Source organism: Eurosta solidaginis, chromosome 1 (genome assembly GCF_040869045.1).
Source record: "Eurosta solidaginis isolate ZX-2024a chromosome 1, ASM4086904v1, whole genome shotgun sequence".
Taxonomy (NCBI): domain Eukaryota; kingdom Metazoa; phylum Arthropoda; class Insecta; order Diptera; family Tephritidae; genus Eurosta; species Eurosta solidaginis.
The window spans coordinates 68,328,621-68,344,787 of record NC_090319.1 but is presented as its reverse complement, the minus strand read 5'-3'; the positions used below and the strand labels follow the sequence as shown (position 1 = coordinate 68,344,787).

General features: G+C 35.4%; 1 protein-coding gene across 1 annotated transcript; it reads right to left on the bottom strand.

The window, feature by feature from the left end:
• Window positions 1-3,310: 3,310 nt before the first annotated feature.
• Window positions 3,311-14,850, bottom strand: Jhbp3 (Juvenile hormone binding protein 3). Its single transcript, XM_067757914.1, has 5 exons — window positions 14,639-14,850; window positions 5,015-5,136; window positions 4,715-4,952; window positions 4,514-4,647; window positions 3,311-4,404 (listed from the first exon to the last, which is right to left on the bottom strand). The coding sequence occupies exons 2-5, from the start codon at window positions 5,088-5,090 to the stop codon at window positions 4,103-4,105; spliced, it is 750 nt and encodes a 249-aa protein (XP_067614015.1). The 5' UTR covers window positions 5,091-5,136; window positions 14,639-14,850; the 3' UTR covers window positions 3,311-4,102.
• Window positions 14,851-16,167: the final 1,317 nt, after the last annotated feature.

Here is a 16,167-nt window from a genome sequence, read left to right as displayed (position 1 = left end):
GGTTCGTGCCAATTGATATTCACAACACTGCGACATCTGTTGCAGAATAGCTGTGAAAATTGGACTTGTTTGTTGGCAATGCTGCCATAGTGTCATATTTTTATTGACACTTTTTTCCCCGTGCTCTGGGATGTATTAACATTTTTTGTTGTTATATCGGCCTACTGATTTTAAGATCGCGTGTTCGAATCGAGCTCAAGGCCTAACAATAATTTTTTATCATTATTATTGTTATGATAAATTTTTTCTTAATTGAAAAAATTTTTAAATTAGAATAGAAGAAAGAAAAAATTTAGACAACTGCCAAAGCTCGTTGTATAGATCCATTTCGGGAACTGCTAAATTCCTTCATCGGCAAAGTTTAGGCGCCGCTGCTATAACTATTCAGCCACCACAGCGGTTTTTTGTTTGTCTTCATTAATCCTACTTCTATTCTGGTTCGTGCCAATTGAAATTCACAACACTGCGACATCTGTTGCAGAATAGCTGTGAAAATTGGACTTGTTTGTTGGCAATGCTGCCATAGTGTCATATTTTTATTGACACTTTTTTCCCCGTGCTCTGGAATGTATTAACATTTTTTGTTGTTATATCGGCCTACTGATTTTAAGATCGCGGGTTCGAATCGAGCTCAAGGCCTAACAATAATTTTTTATCATTATTATTGTTATGATAAATTTTTTCTTAATTGAAAAAATTTTTAAATTAGAATAGAAGAAAGAAAAAATTTAGACAACTGCCAAAGCTCGTTGTATAGATCCATTTCGGGAATTGCTAAATTCCTTCATCGGCAACGTTTAGGCGCCGCTGCTATAACTATTCAGCCACCACAGCGGTTTTTTGTTTGTCTTCATTAATCCTACTTCTATTCTGGTTCGTGCCAATTGATATTCACAACACTGCGACATCTGTTGCAGAATAGCTGTGAAAATTGGACTTGTTTGTTGGCAATGCTGCCATAGTGTCATATTTTTATTGACACTTTTTTCCCCGTGCTCTGGGATGTATTAACATTTTTTGTTGTTATATCGGCCTACTGATTTTAAGATCGCGGGTTCGAATCGAGCTCAAGGCATAACAATAATTTTTTATCTTTATTATTGTTATGATAAATTTTTTCTTAATTGAAAAAATTTTTAAATTAGAATAGAAGAAAGAAAAAATTTAGACAACTGCCAAAGCTCGTTGTATAGATCCATTTCGGGAACTGCTAAATTCCTTCATCGGCAACGTTTAGGCGCCGCTGCTATAAATATTCAGCCACCACAGCGGTTTTTTGTTTGTCTTCATTAATCCTACTTCTATTCTGGTTCGTGCCAATTGATATTCACAACACTGCGACATCTGTTGCAGAATAGCTGTGAAAATTGGACTTGTTTGTTGGCAATGCTGCCATAGTGTCATATTTTTATTGACACTTTTTTCCCCGTGCTCTGGGATGTATTAACATTTTTTGTTGTTATATCGGCTTACTGATTTTAAGATCGCGGGTTCGAATCGAGCTCAAGGCCTAACAATAATTTTTTATCATTATTATTGTTATGATAAATTTTTTCTTAATTGAAAAAATGTTTAAAGTAGAATAGAAGAAAGAAAAAATTTAGACAACTGCCAAAGCTCGTTGTATAGATCCATTTCGGGAACTGCTAAATTCCTTTATCGGCAACGTTTAGGCGCCGCTGCTATAACTATTCAACCACCACAGCGGTTTTTTGTTTGTCTTCATTAATCCTACTTCTATTCTGGTTCGTGCCAATTGATATTCACAACACTGCGACATCTGTTGCAGAATAGCTGTGAAAATTGGACTTGTTTGTTGGCAATGCTGCCATAGTGTCATATTTTTATTGACACTTTTTTCCCCGTGCTCTGGGATGTATTAACATTTTTTGTTGTTATATCGGCATACTGATTTTAAGATCGCGGGTTCGAATCGAGCTCAAGGCCTAACAATAATTTTTTATCATTATTATTGTTATGATAAATTTTTTCTTAATTGAAAAAATTTTTAAATTAGAATAGAAGAAAGAAAAAATTTAGACAACTGCCAAAGCTCGTTGTATAGATCCATTTCGGGAACTGCTAAATTCCTTCATCGGCAACGTTTAGGCGCCGCTGCTATAACTATTCAGCCACCACAGCGGTTTTTTGTTTGTCTTCATTAATCCTACTTCTATTCTGGTTCGTGCCAATTGATATTCACAACACTGCGACATCTGTTGCAGAATAGCTGTGAAAATTGGACTTGTTTGTTGGCAATGCTGCCATAGTGTCATATTTTTATTGACACTTTTTTCCCCGTGCTCTGGGATGTATTAACATTTTTTGTTGTTATATCGGCCTACTGATTTTAAGATCGCGGGTTCGAATCGAGCTCAAGGCCTAACAATAATTTTTTATCATTATTATTGTTATGATAAATTTTTTTTTCTTAATTGAAATTTTGGTTTTTCGCCATATCCATAACCTAAAAATATTTGAGTTGGTGAATTTATTAACTTTTAATAGATTTTATTTATTGTTTCGGAAACGTTTTGACTAAAAGACTTATTATTTGTGGTATATGTTTGTAATTTTTTGCGTTTTCTTCATTTTTATGAAAATTTCACGATTTTTAGGTTAAGGCACCAATTGAATGGATAAGTACCAATATGGTTATGAATTTGTGAACTTTGCCAGATCCTTAAAGCTACCAAATTTTGTGGCGGATTTACTACTTTTTCCTCAAGTGGGACTGATTAATTCCAAAGCAGTTCCATTGTTAACTTATGGCACTGTTAAATGTCAAAGCGAAGAAACCCAGCAAAAGCGTTTTCGCATATCATTCTTTACATTCACAGTTCCTTTTCGCTCCGTAACATTATATTTGCCGAAATTAAGCAGAATCCGAGCGAATTATATAATTTTTGTCTAGAGGAATTTTTTATCAAATATACATGGTGCCGAGGCCAAAAGACAGAATAGTATGTTTCTTGGGACGCTACATGATCTGAATGACGAATTATGACTGGTTCCTTTTCTTGTATGGGAAGCAATGCTAATATATAACTGTCAACAGTTTTTAAAACCTCGGCAGAGGTCAACGAATGGAAACAAAATTCTGAAACAAAAGCTTATTTTCCTTTTAAGCAAACTCTGTTTTGGCGCCAATATAACTCTGTCGAGTTTAATACCTATTTCTATATAGTTTGGTACTTAAATTTTTTTTAAAAACGAATTGGCCTGAACAACAGATGTGCCCTCTTCGGATTGAGTTTGCTTATAGATTGTATAGATTTCATATGGTTATATCTCAAGTTAAAAAAATAAATCATTTATGAATATTTTATTATCGGTTAGCCAAATATATATTGGACACCAACATTTTAAAGTAAGGTAAAGCAGATTTGACTTAAGAAAAGTATGAATCTAAATATACATATACAATGTGTATTACTAATGTTTGTGTTTCTTAACAATTTATTACAAATTGATGCTTATTGTACAGTAATCTATCACATAATTTCGTTTTACTGTCATGTGTTTAAAAATCGATGGTTTGTATCAGTATACTTTTGAATTATATACACCTTTGAATATTTTTATACAATTTCAATATATAAATACATATGTATATAAGAAGTATATCATGAGTAGCTCTATGAAATGTTATACCAATAAAGAAGAAAATTTGTTAAGGTGATAATCTAATTTTCAAAATTAATTGATCCACAGTTGATAATTTTATCCAAGAATTTCAATGTGTAAATATGTAAGTAAATTAAATAATAAATATAGAACTCCATAACTTCTTAGACGGCGCTGAGGTGCTTATTTGCCATATATTTCATTAATACGCTGACAAACGATGTGAAAATCACGTATGCGGCAAAGTCCGAAAAGACAGTAATGTATGCGCGGCAAGCACCCTGCGAGACACCGATACCACTGGCGTCCAACTGGTATACCAATTATTTCTCTAAGTACGTTGAACTGATAAATTTGATCATTAGCAAAATTTATAACATTTCATGAGTACTCCTATTGTCTTAATATCTTCATAATAATACAAATGTAAAAGTATTAATATTTCTTAAAATAAGTGAGCATATAATTTATGTCTTTACACAGGAAATAGCTCATTATATGAAAAACTATCCAGAATTTTACTTGCGACGCTGCTAAATTTCTTTTCCAAAGCGCGCTCAATGGGCTGTATAACTTCATTAGTGAATAGCTCGAAATTCTGATTAATTGTCTCATTTATAATATCACCGAGAGTTTTATCATTGCCAAAAAGGTTTTGTAAGTGAATGCTTCCTGTGCCTGTGCGAATTTTCACATCTAAATCCTTGAGACCGATCATTTCAACATCGTTGACTGTTCTTACTTCAAAAATTACCTTTACAAAGGCATAAAAGTTAGCTGTAAATATAACGGAAATCAATTTTTTAGTCTCACTGCCTTTACATATCTTTTCACATATAAACTCTGTCATTTAAACATGTTTGTATGTCTTCCGCTAGTAACTTACTAAAGTTTCCAGTGAATGGACCATTACCACGCAGCGTTAAACCCAATAATTGCCCATTAATATTGTAATTGCCTTCACCATGCAAATACGGCAAAATCAATTCAAAATCAAAACGTTTGGCATCTTCGGAGGATCTAGAATGAGATAAATCAAAATTTATTTAAATTATATAAAAGTAGATCAATATATTAAACAACAAACCTAATTTTTTTTATTTCAAAATTCGACGAGCCCCATACATTTAGTTTTTTCACTCTAACATTAATTCCACTGGAGCCACCTTCTAAAATATTGAGATCGCCAATATAAAGTGGTTCCATTGCGGGTACACTCAATTCTTCTATGCCATTAGCCAAGTGTGGTCGTATTGAATGTACTGTTTTCTTCACACATTCTGCTATCTTTGGATCACTTCGATGACAGATTTGTATATAATCAGCTGTAAGAAAATTGCTATAGTTTATAGAAGAGTTATTTAGCGCTGAACAAAAATAAACTTACGCATTTTTGCAGCAAATGCAGAACAGAAGATTGTAGCAATAAGCGCTATGCTGAATACTAGGACTTGAGGTTCCATGGCTTAAGATTTGTATGTAGACCTGATTTTTCAGTGTAAGTTTAAACTGAAATTAAAGTTAAATAGAGTTTAACATTGCTACTACTCAAATCAGTTTGAGCGCTCAAAGGGTTAAACTTTAGTCTGCTCTTTCTGTAGCATCAATTTGCGCTGAAAACATGGACCTCAGTTTAAATGCCCACTGGAAGACCGGGCTTAAAATCTAAAACGAGCTCAATTTCTTATGCTCCGCACAGAGCTTCAAATTAAAAGCCAACCCAAAAACTGTCATCATTTCTGGGCCCGGCTTTTGTGTGACTTTAAGCTGCAGCGCTAAACACTAGGCAAAATTAATCGCAGTTTATACTCGGAATAGGTAGCCGTGTCTCACTAAGATGCAAATTTACGGTCAAAAAATAACAGTAGCATTATCATAAATGTATTTTTCTATGTAAATAATGGCTCAACGATATGGTTGGCTCATCTCATCAGCTGATTTAATTTTTTTCATTTCACTCGAGTAGGGATTGTCAAAAGGAGATCGCAAAATGAAATCAACACAATGACAACATTTTCTTAAAACCCACAAAAACTGCTAAGTTTTATGTTTTCATTCCATTCGCCTAACAGATTTTGACAATCAGAACAAAGGTATTGCTAATGCTGTCGATGAGCCAACCATATAGTTGAGCCATGGTATTTTCCAAAAAAAAAAAAAAACAATATTTATACTCAAATTCCGCCTGGGGACATTTTTAAATTTACTACTTTTTGTGTTGATTTATAATTTTTCCCCGGTTAACGCTGACCGATACCTTTATAGAAGTTGTTCGATTATTTGGAAAAAAATGTGCGTGTGCGTTATTCGAAAATAGCGGCCTTAAGGCAGATTTACATAAACTCTTTGGTCGCTTCATTAGTTGCGTTCTCGAATTAGGCCTGGATCCGTATTACGTGTTACGATCAGTGACTGAACCCCATTTTCCATTAAGCGATAACTATGTAACTGTCAAACTATTTCTAAAAATTAGAATAAGTTATGGAGCTTACAAGTACTATATGTCGTTAGTTTGCATATGCCATTAATCCGGTCCACCATTTCAGAGCTATTGTGATTTAAAAAATGAGTTTCCATCACGGATCGTAACACGTAATATGGGCCCTGATCCAGATCCCGATAAAAAATTTAATATGAAAACGCGAAAACAACGTTCTGCTCTTGATACCTGTCTGGATCAATTTTGGATCCACTGGGTGGCTCTGTTGATTTCGTTTTTTGTGCAAAATTTTTTTTTTGCTTGGTATCCGATACCCTTCAAAAAACGTGAGTACTCCATAAATAATGTAAGGAATACTCCTTTGGGAGTATAGGAGTATTCCAAAACTAATCTGTATTCATACAAAAAATGTGCTCCAATTAACATTGCGATGTCCTAGGAGAGGAGTAGGTGATCCCACTCTCTCTCGTTTTGTTTGTGAGTATTCCATGGAGTACTACAGTGAAAGTACTTTGGAAAGTACTCTCACGTATGTACTCTATGGAATACTCACAAACAAAGCGAGAGTGGGATCACCTACTCCTCTCCTAGGACATCGCAATGTTAATTGGAGCACATTTTTTGTATGAATACAGATTAGTTTTGGAAGCACCCACAGAGGACCATATGCCAAAGTACTAAAGAGGAATTGTGTCGGAAAGAATTATCGGAGTGAATTTAATTTAAAATGAAGGTAAATGAAGAGGGGCAATACAACTTTTATATTTTTTACTACGAATATTCTTATGTTATTTAGCATTTGCGTGAATAAAGAAACTAATATTTCTCTATTCTATAGTATGTATACATAAAAGCAGTGCGCGGTTGCATTTTATCTGAGTTGCCATAGTAAAATTTTATCATCACTTATTTGTATGCAATATTTTACTTTTGGCAACTCTGTTCGATCGTCATCGGGTTGTGATCACGATCGTTAAAAAACGAGTAATGATCCGCTGATGGTGGTCCGCAAACGCATTGCAAAGGAGTATTGTTAGAGTACTCCAACATGAAGAAAATGGAACACGTAATCCAACAATTTTTGTAGGGTATTTAACAAATTCGTTCCTCTCTACAGCCCATACATTTTGACTTAAAGTCTGCAAATTAATTGTTAAGGCTATAAAATAATACATTATATTAATTTTAAACCATGATAGAAAACTTATAATTTTTTATTTGCAACAAAATATGAAAATCCAAGAATCACAACATAATGTGCAATCGCTTTTTGCACAACAAAGCTCCTAGCAGAAGTGAGATTTTTAATATCGCATTTTTAATTTGGTTCAAAACGCGTTTTTTGATGCTCCTTTCGACATTTTTGGACGTGTTTTAACGTCCGATCCTCGTGTAAAGTATTACTCTCAAGCTTTTTTTTTTTAAATTCACAGTACCATACAATTTTATATGGAAAATACATCGCATTTTTGACGTAGTTTCAAGAACTTATGTTACTAGTTATAAGTTTGATAATTCGGTTGAACTTTTTAAGTAAAATTTTATGGGGCGGTTCGGGAAAAAAAATTTGTAAACAACAGGCACCCTACTATGTGTACACATAAGTTAAGTGCTGCCAATTCTCATAGTACTAATCCGGTACGTTCCAATGAGATTTGATCGTGATCCAGGGCTGGATGGCTCATTGTAACGCCCTTATTGATGTTTTATAGCGATATCAAAGCGTCAAAGCGAAGCGACGCGTCCAAAGCATTTTTGAAAAACCACCTTTAATACTTTAACCACGATGCCTATTGTGGATGTGACCAAAAGAAATTTTTCAGAGAGCGCCATTAAACATTGGGCTTACTGAAAGCCAAAATGATGGTTGGTTGGTTGGTTGGTTGGTTGGAGTGGCGAGTCCCTATTGACTCCAATTAGCGCTTATGCGACGTTTTGATACCACAAACTCGTGAGTTAACCAATGAAATGGTGTTGTAAGAAGGGGGGGGGGGGGGGGTAGGGTTAGGTGGTAGCTGCCCTGATAAGGATAGCTCACTTGGACAACACGAAGGTCCGTTGTGATACCACATACACCAAAAATAACGGTGACTTAGATCTAGCTACTTAGATAATCGTTGGGTAGCAACGATAAAGCTCCGAATGATACCGATCTCAACTTTGGATATATCCTCGGGAGATCCAAGCGAGTTGCGACCGAAGTACTTTCGCCTAATTCTGGCAAAAGCTGGACAATCAAGCATAAAGTGATTTGGTGATTCCACCTCATCATCCTCCATACAGCTGTAGCAGGATGGAGTTTCCAGTATATTGAGACGTACCGCATGGATACCCATGGGACAGTGCCCTGTCAAAACCCCAATGACCATTGATAGGTGAGCCTTAGTGAACCCAATTATTTCAGCAGACCTCCTGCCACCCACTTTTGGCCAGAAAGATCTTGCTACCCTGCAAGACGTGGTATCCGCCCAACGTTTGCTGAGCTGATTCGAGGCCCAGCTATGGAGGAGCAATCCACAGGTGGCCAGCGGGATCCCGAAATCCCTACAACCATCTTCATCTGGTTCAGTTGTACCGATGCGGGCTAAGAGATTCGCTTGACAGTTACCCGGGATATCACTATGGCCCGGGACCCAGATAATCTTAATTGTAAAATAATTCGATGCAATTGCAAGCGAGGTCAGGCACTCCCAGACCACCCTCGATCGCACTGTATTTGAGCTCAAGGCCTTGATAGCCGCTTGGCTATCAGAGTAGATGTTAAATTCCCTAACCGTGGTAGCACTTGATAGCATTCCATCCACCGCATCCTTAATCGCAGCAATTTCCGCTTGGAATACACTGCAGTGATCAGCCAACTTAAACTTGCGGCTTAAATTTAGCTCTTGACAAAAGACCCCCCCACCAACCTTTCCATCCAGCTTTGACCCATCCGTGAACAAGTTAACCGGTCCCATGCCCCAGATAATTCCTCTTCCCCAATCCTCTCTCCCTCGAATAACTGGGGTGAAGGTTGTATAGGGAGCAGTTATCGGCATACAGTAGTCCGTTCTGTCCGGGATGAAGTCGAAACTGGTAAGAAGGCTAGAGTGTCCGCGGTCAGAAAGTCTATATCCCATATCACGAAGCCTGACCAACGACCTTGCCGCGGCCGCCTTTCCCGCAATATCTACTGGGTATATGTTCAGCATGACGTTCAGTGCCAAGGTAGGTGTTGTTCTGAGAGCGCCACTGATACCGATCAGCGCCGTCCGTTGCACTGACACTAACATTTTGGAGGTGCTCGCCGTGTCCAGTGCTTTCCACCAGACCAGCACCCCATATAGCAGAATCGGTTTGACCACCATCTCATAAAGCCAGTGTACTATTCTTGGCGAGAGTCCCCATCTCTTTCCGATAGCTCCTCTGCAGCAGTACAAGGCAATGGCGGCCTTCCTGGCCCGATCTTCCACATTGGGTCTCCAGGACAGTTTCTTGTCCAAAACAGAAGACTAATAAACATTTTCACGCGCCTCAGGGAAAACCCGTCCCCCTATATCCATCCCGTGGAGTTTATAAATTTGAGAAGCTCTTCCGGCCTAACATCCTTGAGTTCTGGAGGCTTTCGAAAAAGGGCTTTCCAAGAAACTTTATTCTGTTTCGACAGTGTGCTGGGCATTCGCACAGCAGATGCTCAACCGTTTCTTCCGCTTTCGGACGCTTGCAGCTGCGACAGGATGTATTGTGTTCCAGTCCCATCCGTGCCGCATGTACTCCAATTGTCCAATGCCCCGTGAGCACCGCAACTACTCTGCATATATCCCTTCTGTTCATCTTAAGGGCAGCTGCCGATCGTTTTTCGTTATATGATGGCCACATGCTCTTGGAAACTCTACAGATCCGCAGCCGATTCCACCTATTGTTGGCCTTACTCAACCAGTGCTGGGAGATGCGACCCTTGATGAGTCCCAGGGGTGCAAGGACCTCCTTCGCTGCTGAGACATCAAGAGCCGCTCCACGCCGTGCCAGCTCATCCGCCATCTCGTTACCCTGTATGTTTGGATGCCCCGGAACCCATATTAGGGTAACGATCTGCCGGCTCGCCAGAATCATGGCGCTTTCCCTACACTGCCCAACCAGATTTGATGATATTTACGAATATGATGATTACGAATATTTTTTTAGAGAAAATCGCATGAATACATTGTGAATACATGAAAATAAAAAAAAACTGACTTGTTTAAAATTTTGCATTCGACTGTCAGCCGTTTTAAACAACTCTAGTAAAGTCAGAATTATTTATTTATCTGGAAGATAGGAATCTCTCATATAGCTTGGTTTGACATTTTCGTTTTCAGCAACACAGGGTGACCAAGTCCCAGTTCAATTTGAGCATTTTGTGGATTAAGTCGCAAAAATCTATTGTGAATACACATCGTACAACTCATGTCAGCTTTCCCTATCTCGAGAGAAATGCTTTTTATGTTTTTTTTTTATATTGCCAATAAAAACTAAAATAGAAGTAAAAATTAGGCCAAGCTGTGTGACAGCAAGACAATACCTCGGAAGTGACGTCAAGATTTTCCCCAGACTAAATATCTTCTTATAAGATCCAGAAAGAAACTGAAAAGCGATTCATAACAATGTACCACGGCCACCGTGTTGTGTCAGTAGCGTACTCCGCCTGCCACACGGAAAGTCATGGGTAGAAGTTCTCGGCAAAGCAACATCGAGAAATTATAAAAAAGTTTTTTTATTTAGAAAAAAGTTTTTCTAAGCGGGGTCGTCCCTTGGCAGAGATTTGGCAAAAACTTCTAGTGTATTTCTGCAATGACAAGCTTCTCAGTGAAAATTCAACTGACTTGCAGGTACCTTTCGGATTGGGCACTACATATATACCATGTTTCGTCCTGCCAATTTATCGAAAAAACTAAAAGGAACACAACGCATATTGGAAGCATTGTTCGGCCTTAATCTCTATGAAGGTAAATCGTGCCAAATATTTTTTTTTTTTATATATATCGTTGGAAAGGACTAAATCTCTTCTTAAAAGATGAGGAAAAGAAACTAAAAATCGTTTTATTACCAACAAAGATGTATGCTTATATATGTCCACAGGTACAGAGCCCCGGTTTTTATATGCAATCACTTTTAGATCTTCAAAATCTACAAGAAAAATGGCATAACTTCCCAGGCATTTTCATTTAAAACAATATGAACATGTCTCGCTTATTAAATAGAGATACTAATATTGATAAACTATTGAAACGCGGAAGAATTTCTTATAAAGCACTGCTAAAAATCCAATGTTACTAAGCTCTTGAAAGCACGCCTATAAGTATTCCAAACAATTAGGACTAAAAAATATAGAATTAGTATGCACCTAATAGTGTATAAAGGAATAGGAACAAAAACGCAATACTTAGAGACCAATTGTTAAGCGAGCAGTATGAGATATGAATGTTAGAGATTTCGAGTTCAATACTCAGCTCTCGAGAAGCTAGCTGGTGAAGAAATGAAATTCGGAAACATGTAGTAACTATCGCAGTTCGTAAACTTTATAATTTTTCGTTAATATCAATAACAAAAAAAATTTGGCTTTTTTATAACACTAGGTGTTTTTTACTTCCTTTATATTAGGTCGGTTGAATGTTTGTCCGCTTTTCATACAAATCTTGCAATCGATTTTTAAGTAACTTCTCATTGATCTACAAGCGTGAAACTTGCATAGGTTAGAACACCGGGACAATGCAACAAAAGGAAAAAATCCGTTAGGTGGCGCACGGATCGAAATAATTAAATAAGACTACGAAAACTTTCAAACCAGCTTTTAAGTAACTTCTCGATGAGATAGAGATTTGATATTTCAAACTTAATTCAGAGGTCGATGACATCCGTTGACCCGATGCAAAAAAATTCGCTAGGATTGTTTTTTATGTAAGTTCTCATTGAACTACAACTGTAAAACTTCACGGATGGGATAAGACGCCGAGAAAATTTAAGAAAAGGGGGAAAAATCATTAGGCGGCGCACGGATCGAAATATTTAGATAAGAATTTGGAAATTTGGTGTTTTGAGATCGATTTTAAAGTAACTTCTCATTGAGCTACAAACATGAAACCTCAAAGACAGGTTAAGATAACGTGACAAAGGAACAAAAGGAGAAAAAATTCCGTTAGATGGCGCTCGGATCGAAAAAATTAGATAATAATTTGGAAATTTGAAACCGGGTTTTAAGTAACTTCTCGACGAGCTAGAGGCTCAAAAATTTATAGCTTAATTCATAGGTCGATGACACAATACAAAAATTTTCGCTAGGGTCCGAAAAATCAAACGGAACGGAGGGAATTTTGGGATTGATTTTTATGTAAGTTCTCGTTGAGCTACAAGCGTAAATTTCTACAGATATGTGAAGACACCAAAAAATGTAAGAAAAGGAGAAAATAAAAATAAAATAAAAAATTGTAAGCACTTCCTTTATATAAATGGACAAAAATCGGCGAAATATGTCTCCTTATATAAAGACATATTCTTGTTAAACTTTGATTTTTAAATATGGACATAGAACTTGCGAAAATATTTATGAGAAGTTAAAATATAAAGGTGGAGCGCAATTGATTGACAAATAATATCTCTTTTTCTACCAACTTTCCAATCCAAGTAATGTGCGCTCCACTTTTATATTTTTACTTCTATTAAAAATATTTTTTCAATTTCTATGTCAACATTTAAACGTCAATGTTTACCATGAATATGTCTTTATATAAGGAGACATTTTTCGCTGATTTCTGTCCATTAGTGTAAAGGAAGTGCTTAACTTTAAAAAAAAATTTTTTTTTAACTAAGGTTCAAAATTTTTTCTGCTCGCTTAAAAAAAATTTCAATTAAAAAACAAATCGCCCACTGTGAAATAAATGTTAAAAGCATATGGGGTATTCCATCCCATTTCGACCAATTTTGAATCCGACCCCTTTAGAATTGGCTGAAAGTTTTTCTTCTTTTTCTAGCTTACGAAAGACGTTTTTCAGAATTTTTTCAAATTTTTTCATCCAACTCAAAAAAGTTATGAATTTTAAAAAAACACCGTTTTTTTTTTCAAAATGCTATAACTTTTTCAAAAATTGACCGTTTGGGATCTTTTTTTTTTTAAATTTGTTTTTAAATGTACTTTTCGGAAAAAATACAAAAAAATGTTTAAAGTTTTTTTTTAATTTTTCAGTTTTTCGAGATTTTTCGAATTTGGCCATTTTTTTTTTTTTTTCTCATAAAAAACTTCAATCAATTCTGCAATCATCCCCACTAATCCCGGAGTGGGCCGATTTTTTTTTTTTATATTTTTTTTATTTAATTGAAAAAAAAATTTTCAAAAATAAATTTTTTTTATCAATTTTATTTATATAACAAAAAAATGTAAGGAAATGATTTTTAAGTATTCTTTTCTTTATATATTATGGTAACTGAAAAATTAAAAAAAAAAACTTTAAACATTTTTTTGTATTTTTTCCCAAAAGTACATTTAAAAAAAATTTAAAAAAAAAAGATCCCAAGCGGTCAATTTTTGATAAAGTTTTGGCATTTTGAAAAAAAAAACGGTGTTTTTTTTTTTAAATTCATAACTTTTTTTGAGTTGGATGAAAAAATTTGTAAAAATTCTGAAAAACGTCTTTCGTAAGCTAGAAAAAGAAGAAAAACTTTCAGCCAATTCTAAAGGGGTCGGGTTCAAAATTGGTCGAAATGGGGTGGAATACCCCATATGCTTTTTTAACATAATTCAGTCTTTATCTTGTTTTTTTTTTTTTTTTGTTCTTCGCGACTCTTTGCTAACGTTTTTCTCGGCGTTCAAAATAATCAGCGCGGTTGCCGTTGTCGTCGAGCTTTGCTTTATTGTGGTTGTGGTCTGTAGCCGCCGTGTTAAAAGTAATCAGACTAATTTGTTGAATGGCTCCTTTCACTATAAAAAAAATCACTTAGGCCGGTGTTGTGTAGATGATCAAATGATAACTGGGCACTGCACTTTTTTTTGCAATTTCTTCATAGGCTATTTGCACAAAAGTTCGATATGTTTTATAACATTTATTTTCGACTGAAAAAAAGTCTTTGAATTAATTTCATTTTCCCTTGTGAACTTTATAATTGAACTACCCTTATAATACAAAATTTATTCACAAAAGTTGTTTTTATCGAACAGATAAACCTTAAAAATTACTTGAAAAACGGGCCCTTAACTTGAAACAACAGTGAATTTTCAGAAGTTATCTTTTTTAATTTTTCTGTTATCAACACCATTTTTACACGTTTCTCAACTTGAAAAAGTTCCAAAATGTTGTTGTAGAGGGGCACAAAGTATCTTTTTTGAGCTTTAATAACAGCAGAGTCGAGATTAAAAAACTATTTCATATTGTTATGCATATTTTTAATTTCTATTTTATAATTTTTTAGAATATTTTTTTTCATTTGGTTTTTATTATTTTTCACTGTTAAACTAATTTTTTAATTGAAACTTATTAAATTTAATTTCAAAACATTTTAGTCATTCTTATTTTGAATACTTATCAGAAAGTAAAATTTAACGTTGTTTTTGTTATCACTCACTTTTAAAGTAAGAAACTACGGCAATTTTTGCCCACAAATTTTTTTCACAGCTTTCAAGAATTGAACAGAAAATATGTAATTTTGATAATTTTGTTCAAGGCCGAAAACGAGACAGAAATCAATTGTATAGAACTCGCAACGAGCGCGAGCTAAGCTTGAGATGAACCCGTCTTAAAGAACACTGCAACGTACTGAAACGAAACAAGTGCGAAACTTTGCATTTTTATAGAAGTTCTAAACGCGTCAGAGTGGGGTTGTGTGACTAAAAACATACTATCAATATATCTCAGTTATAACCATAGTATGGCTATAATACATACACCTGGCTATATGTGGTACATATAAATGTGTGTGTGTGTACAATTACATGTAAATGGCCAGCAAAAAATCATGTAAGCTATCATATGAAATAAGGAATACGCAACGCGCTACTTGCTGAGATGGGCGTTTAACCTTTTATTTATTTAAAGTATTTTAAGTCGACAACAAACATAATATATAGATTAACCTGGGTCGATTTGTATGGACGAAAGTTAACCTATATCTCGCCATCGATTTTTCGATAGGATTTGGGCTCAGGAAAAAAAAGTTCCACTACGCATACCCAAAAAAATAATTTTCGAGCCTGCAAAAAAAAAATCGATTTTTCCACCAAAATTCTTCTAAATCTCCATAAAAGAAATTTTTTTTTCAAAAAACTGCATTTACCAATTTTGCATTTGCCAATTGACACAAAAAAATACATAAAAAATGATTTGGAGCCTTGAAAATGAAAAAATGCATAAAAAATCTAAAAAATCGTTGAAATTTTGCAGGCTCAAAAATTATTTTTTTGGGTATGCGTAGTGGAACTTTTTTCCTGAGCCCAAATCCTATCGAAATATCGATGGCGCGATATCGGTTAATAAATCGACCCAGTCTAATATAGATACAGCTCACAAGTTAAAAATTTAAATACAGCGAAATTTTAAGAATGTTATACCTAACAATGCAGCTGGATATCTGAATATTATACAAAGAATTAAAGGTAATAATAAGATCTTTTTCTGGCGGAATGCATTCGATTCAAAGCGAGCTATTACCGGGCGTACAGAGTTGTTATTCGGCAAAAGACTATCCATATCCCTAACAATCCAAGCGTGAGAAAATCTTTTTTAGAGCGCGAGAGCGTGACTTTGCACATCGAAGCGGAATTTTAATTTTCAACTGCCTACTGGAAATACTGCTTCTCCGTTGGTGAGTTAAAAAATTAATGTTTGGCATGTAACCACGGATTGCTACCTTGGTTCATTTAGAACAAAAATGGTCCTTATCGTTCAGGTTAGATTATTTTTGTTTTAGCAATAAGTACACTCCCCGATGGGTTTGTGGAGTTGCATCGATGTTGATAGTCCTTTGCTGAAGATAGTTTAGGTAGTTTCGGTACGTTCCATGTAAGAAGCACCATTAAGTAACTAGCCCGACCATCTCGGGGACGATTTAGTATGACCAGAAACCTTCTAGGCCATAACGCCCTCCACCTCCTAAGT

Coding starts and splice junctions, on each gene's coding strand:
- Jhbp3 (XM_067757914.1), bottom strand. CDS start 5,090: ATGGAACCTCAAGTCCTAGTATTCAGCATAGCGCTTATTGCTACAATC. Junction 4,648..4,714: donor TTTGAAATAAAAAAAATTAG/GTTTGTTGTTTA, acceptor ATCTCATTCTAG/ATCCTCCGAAGATGCCAAAC. Junction 4,405..4,513: donor TCCATTCACTGGAAACTTTA/GTAAGTTACTAG, acceptor TTATATTTACAG/CTAACTTTTATGCCTTTGTA.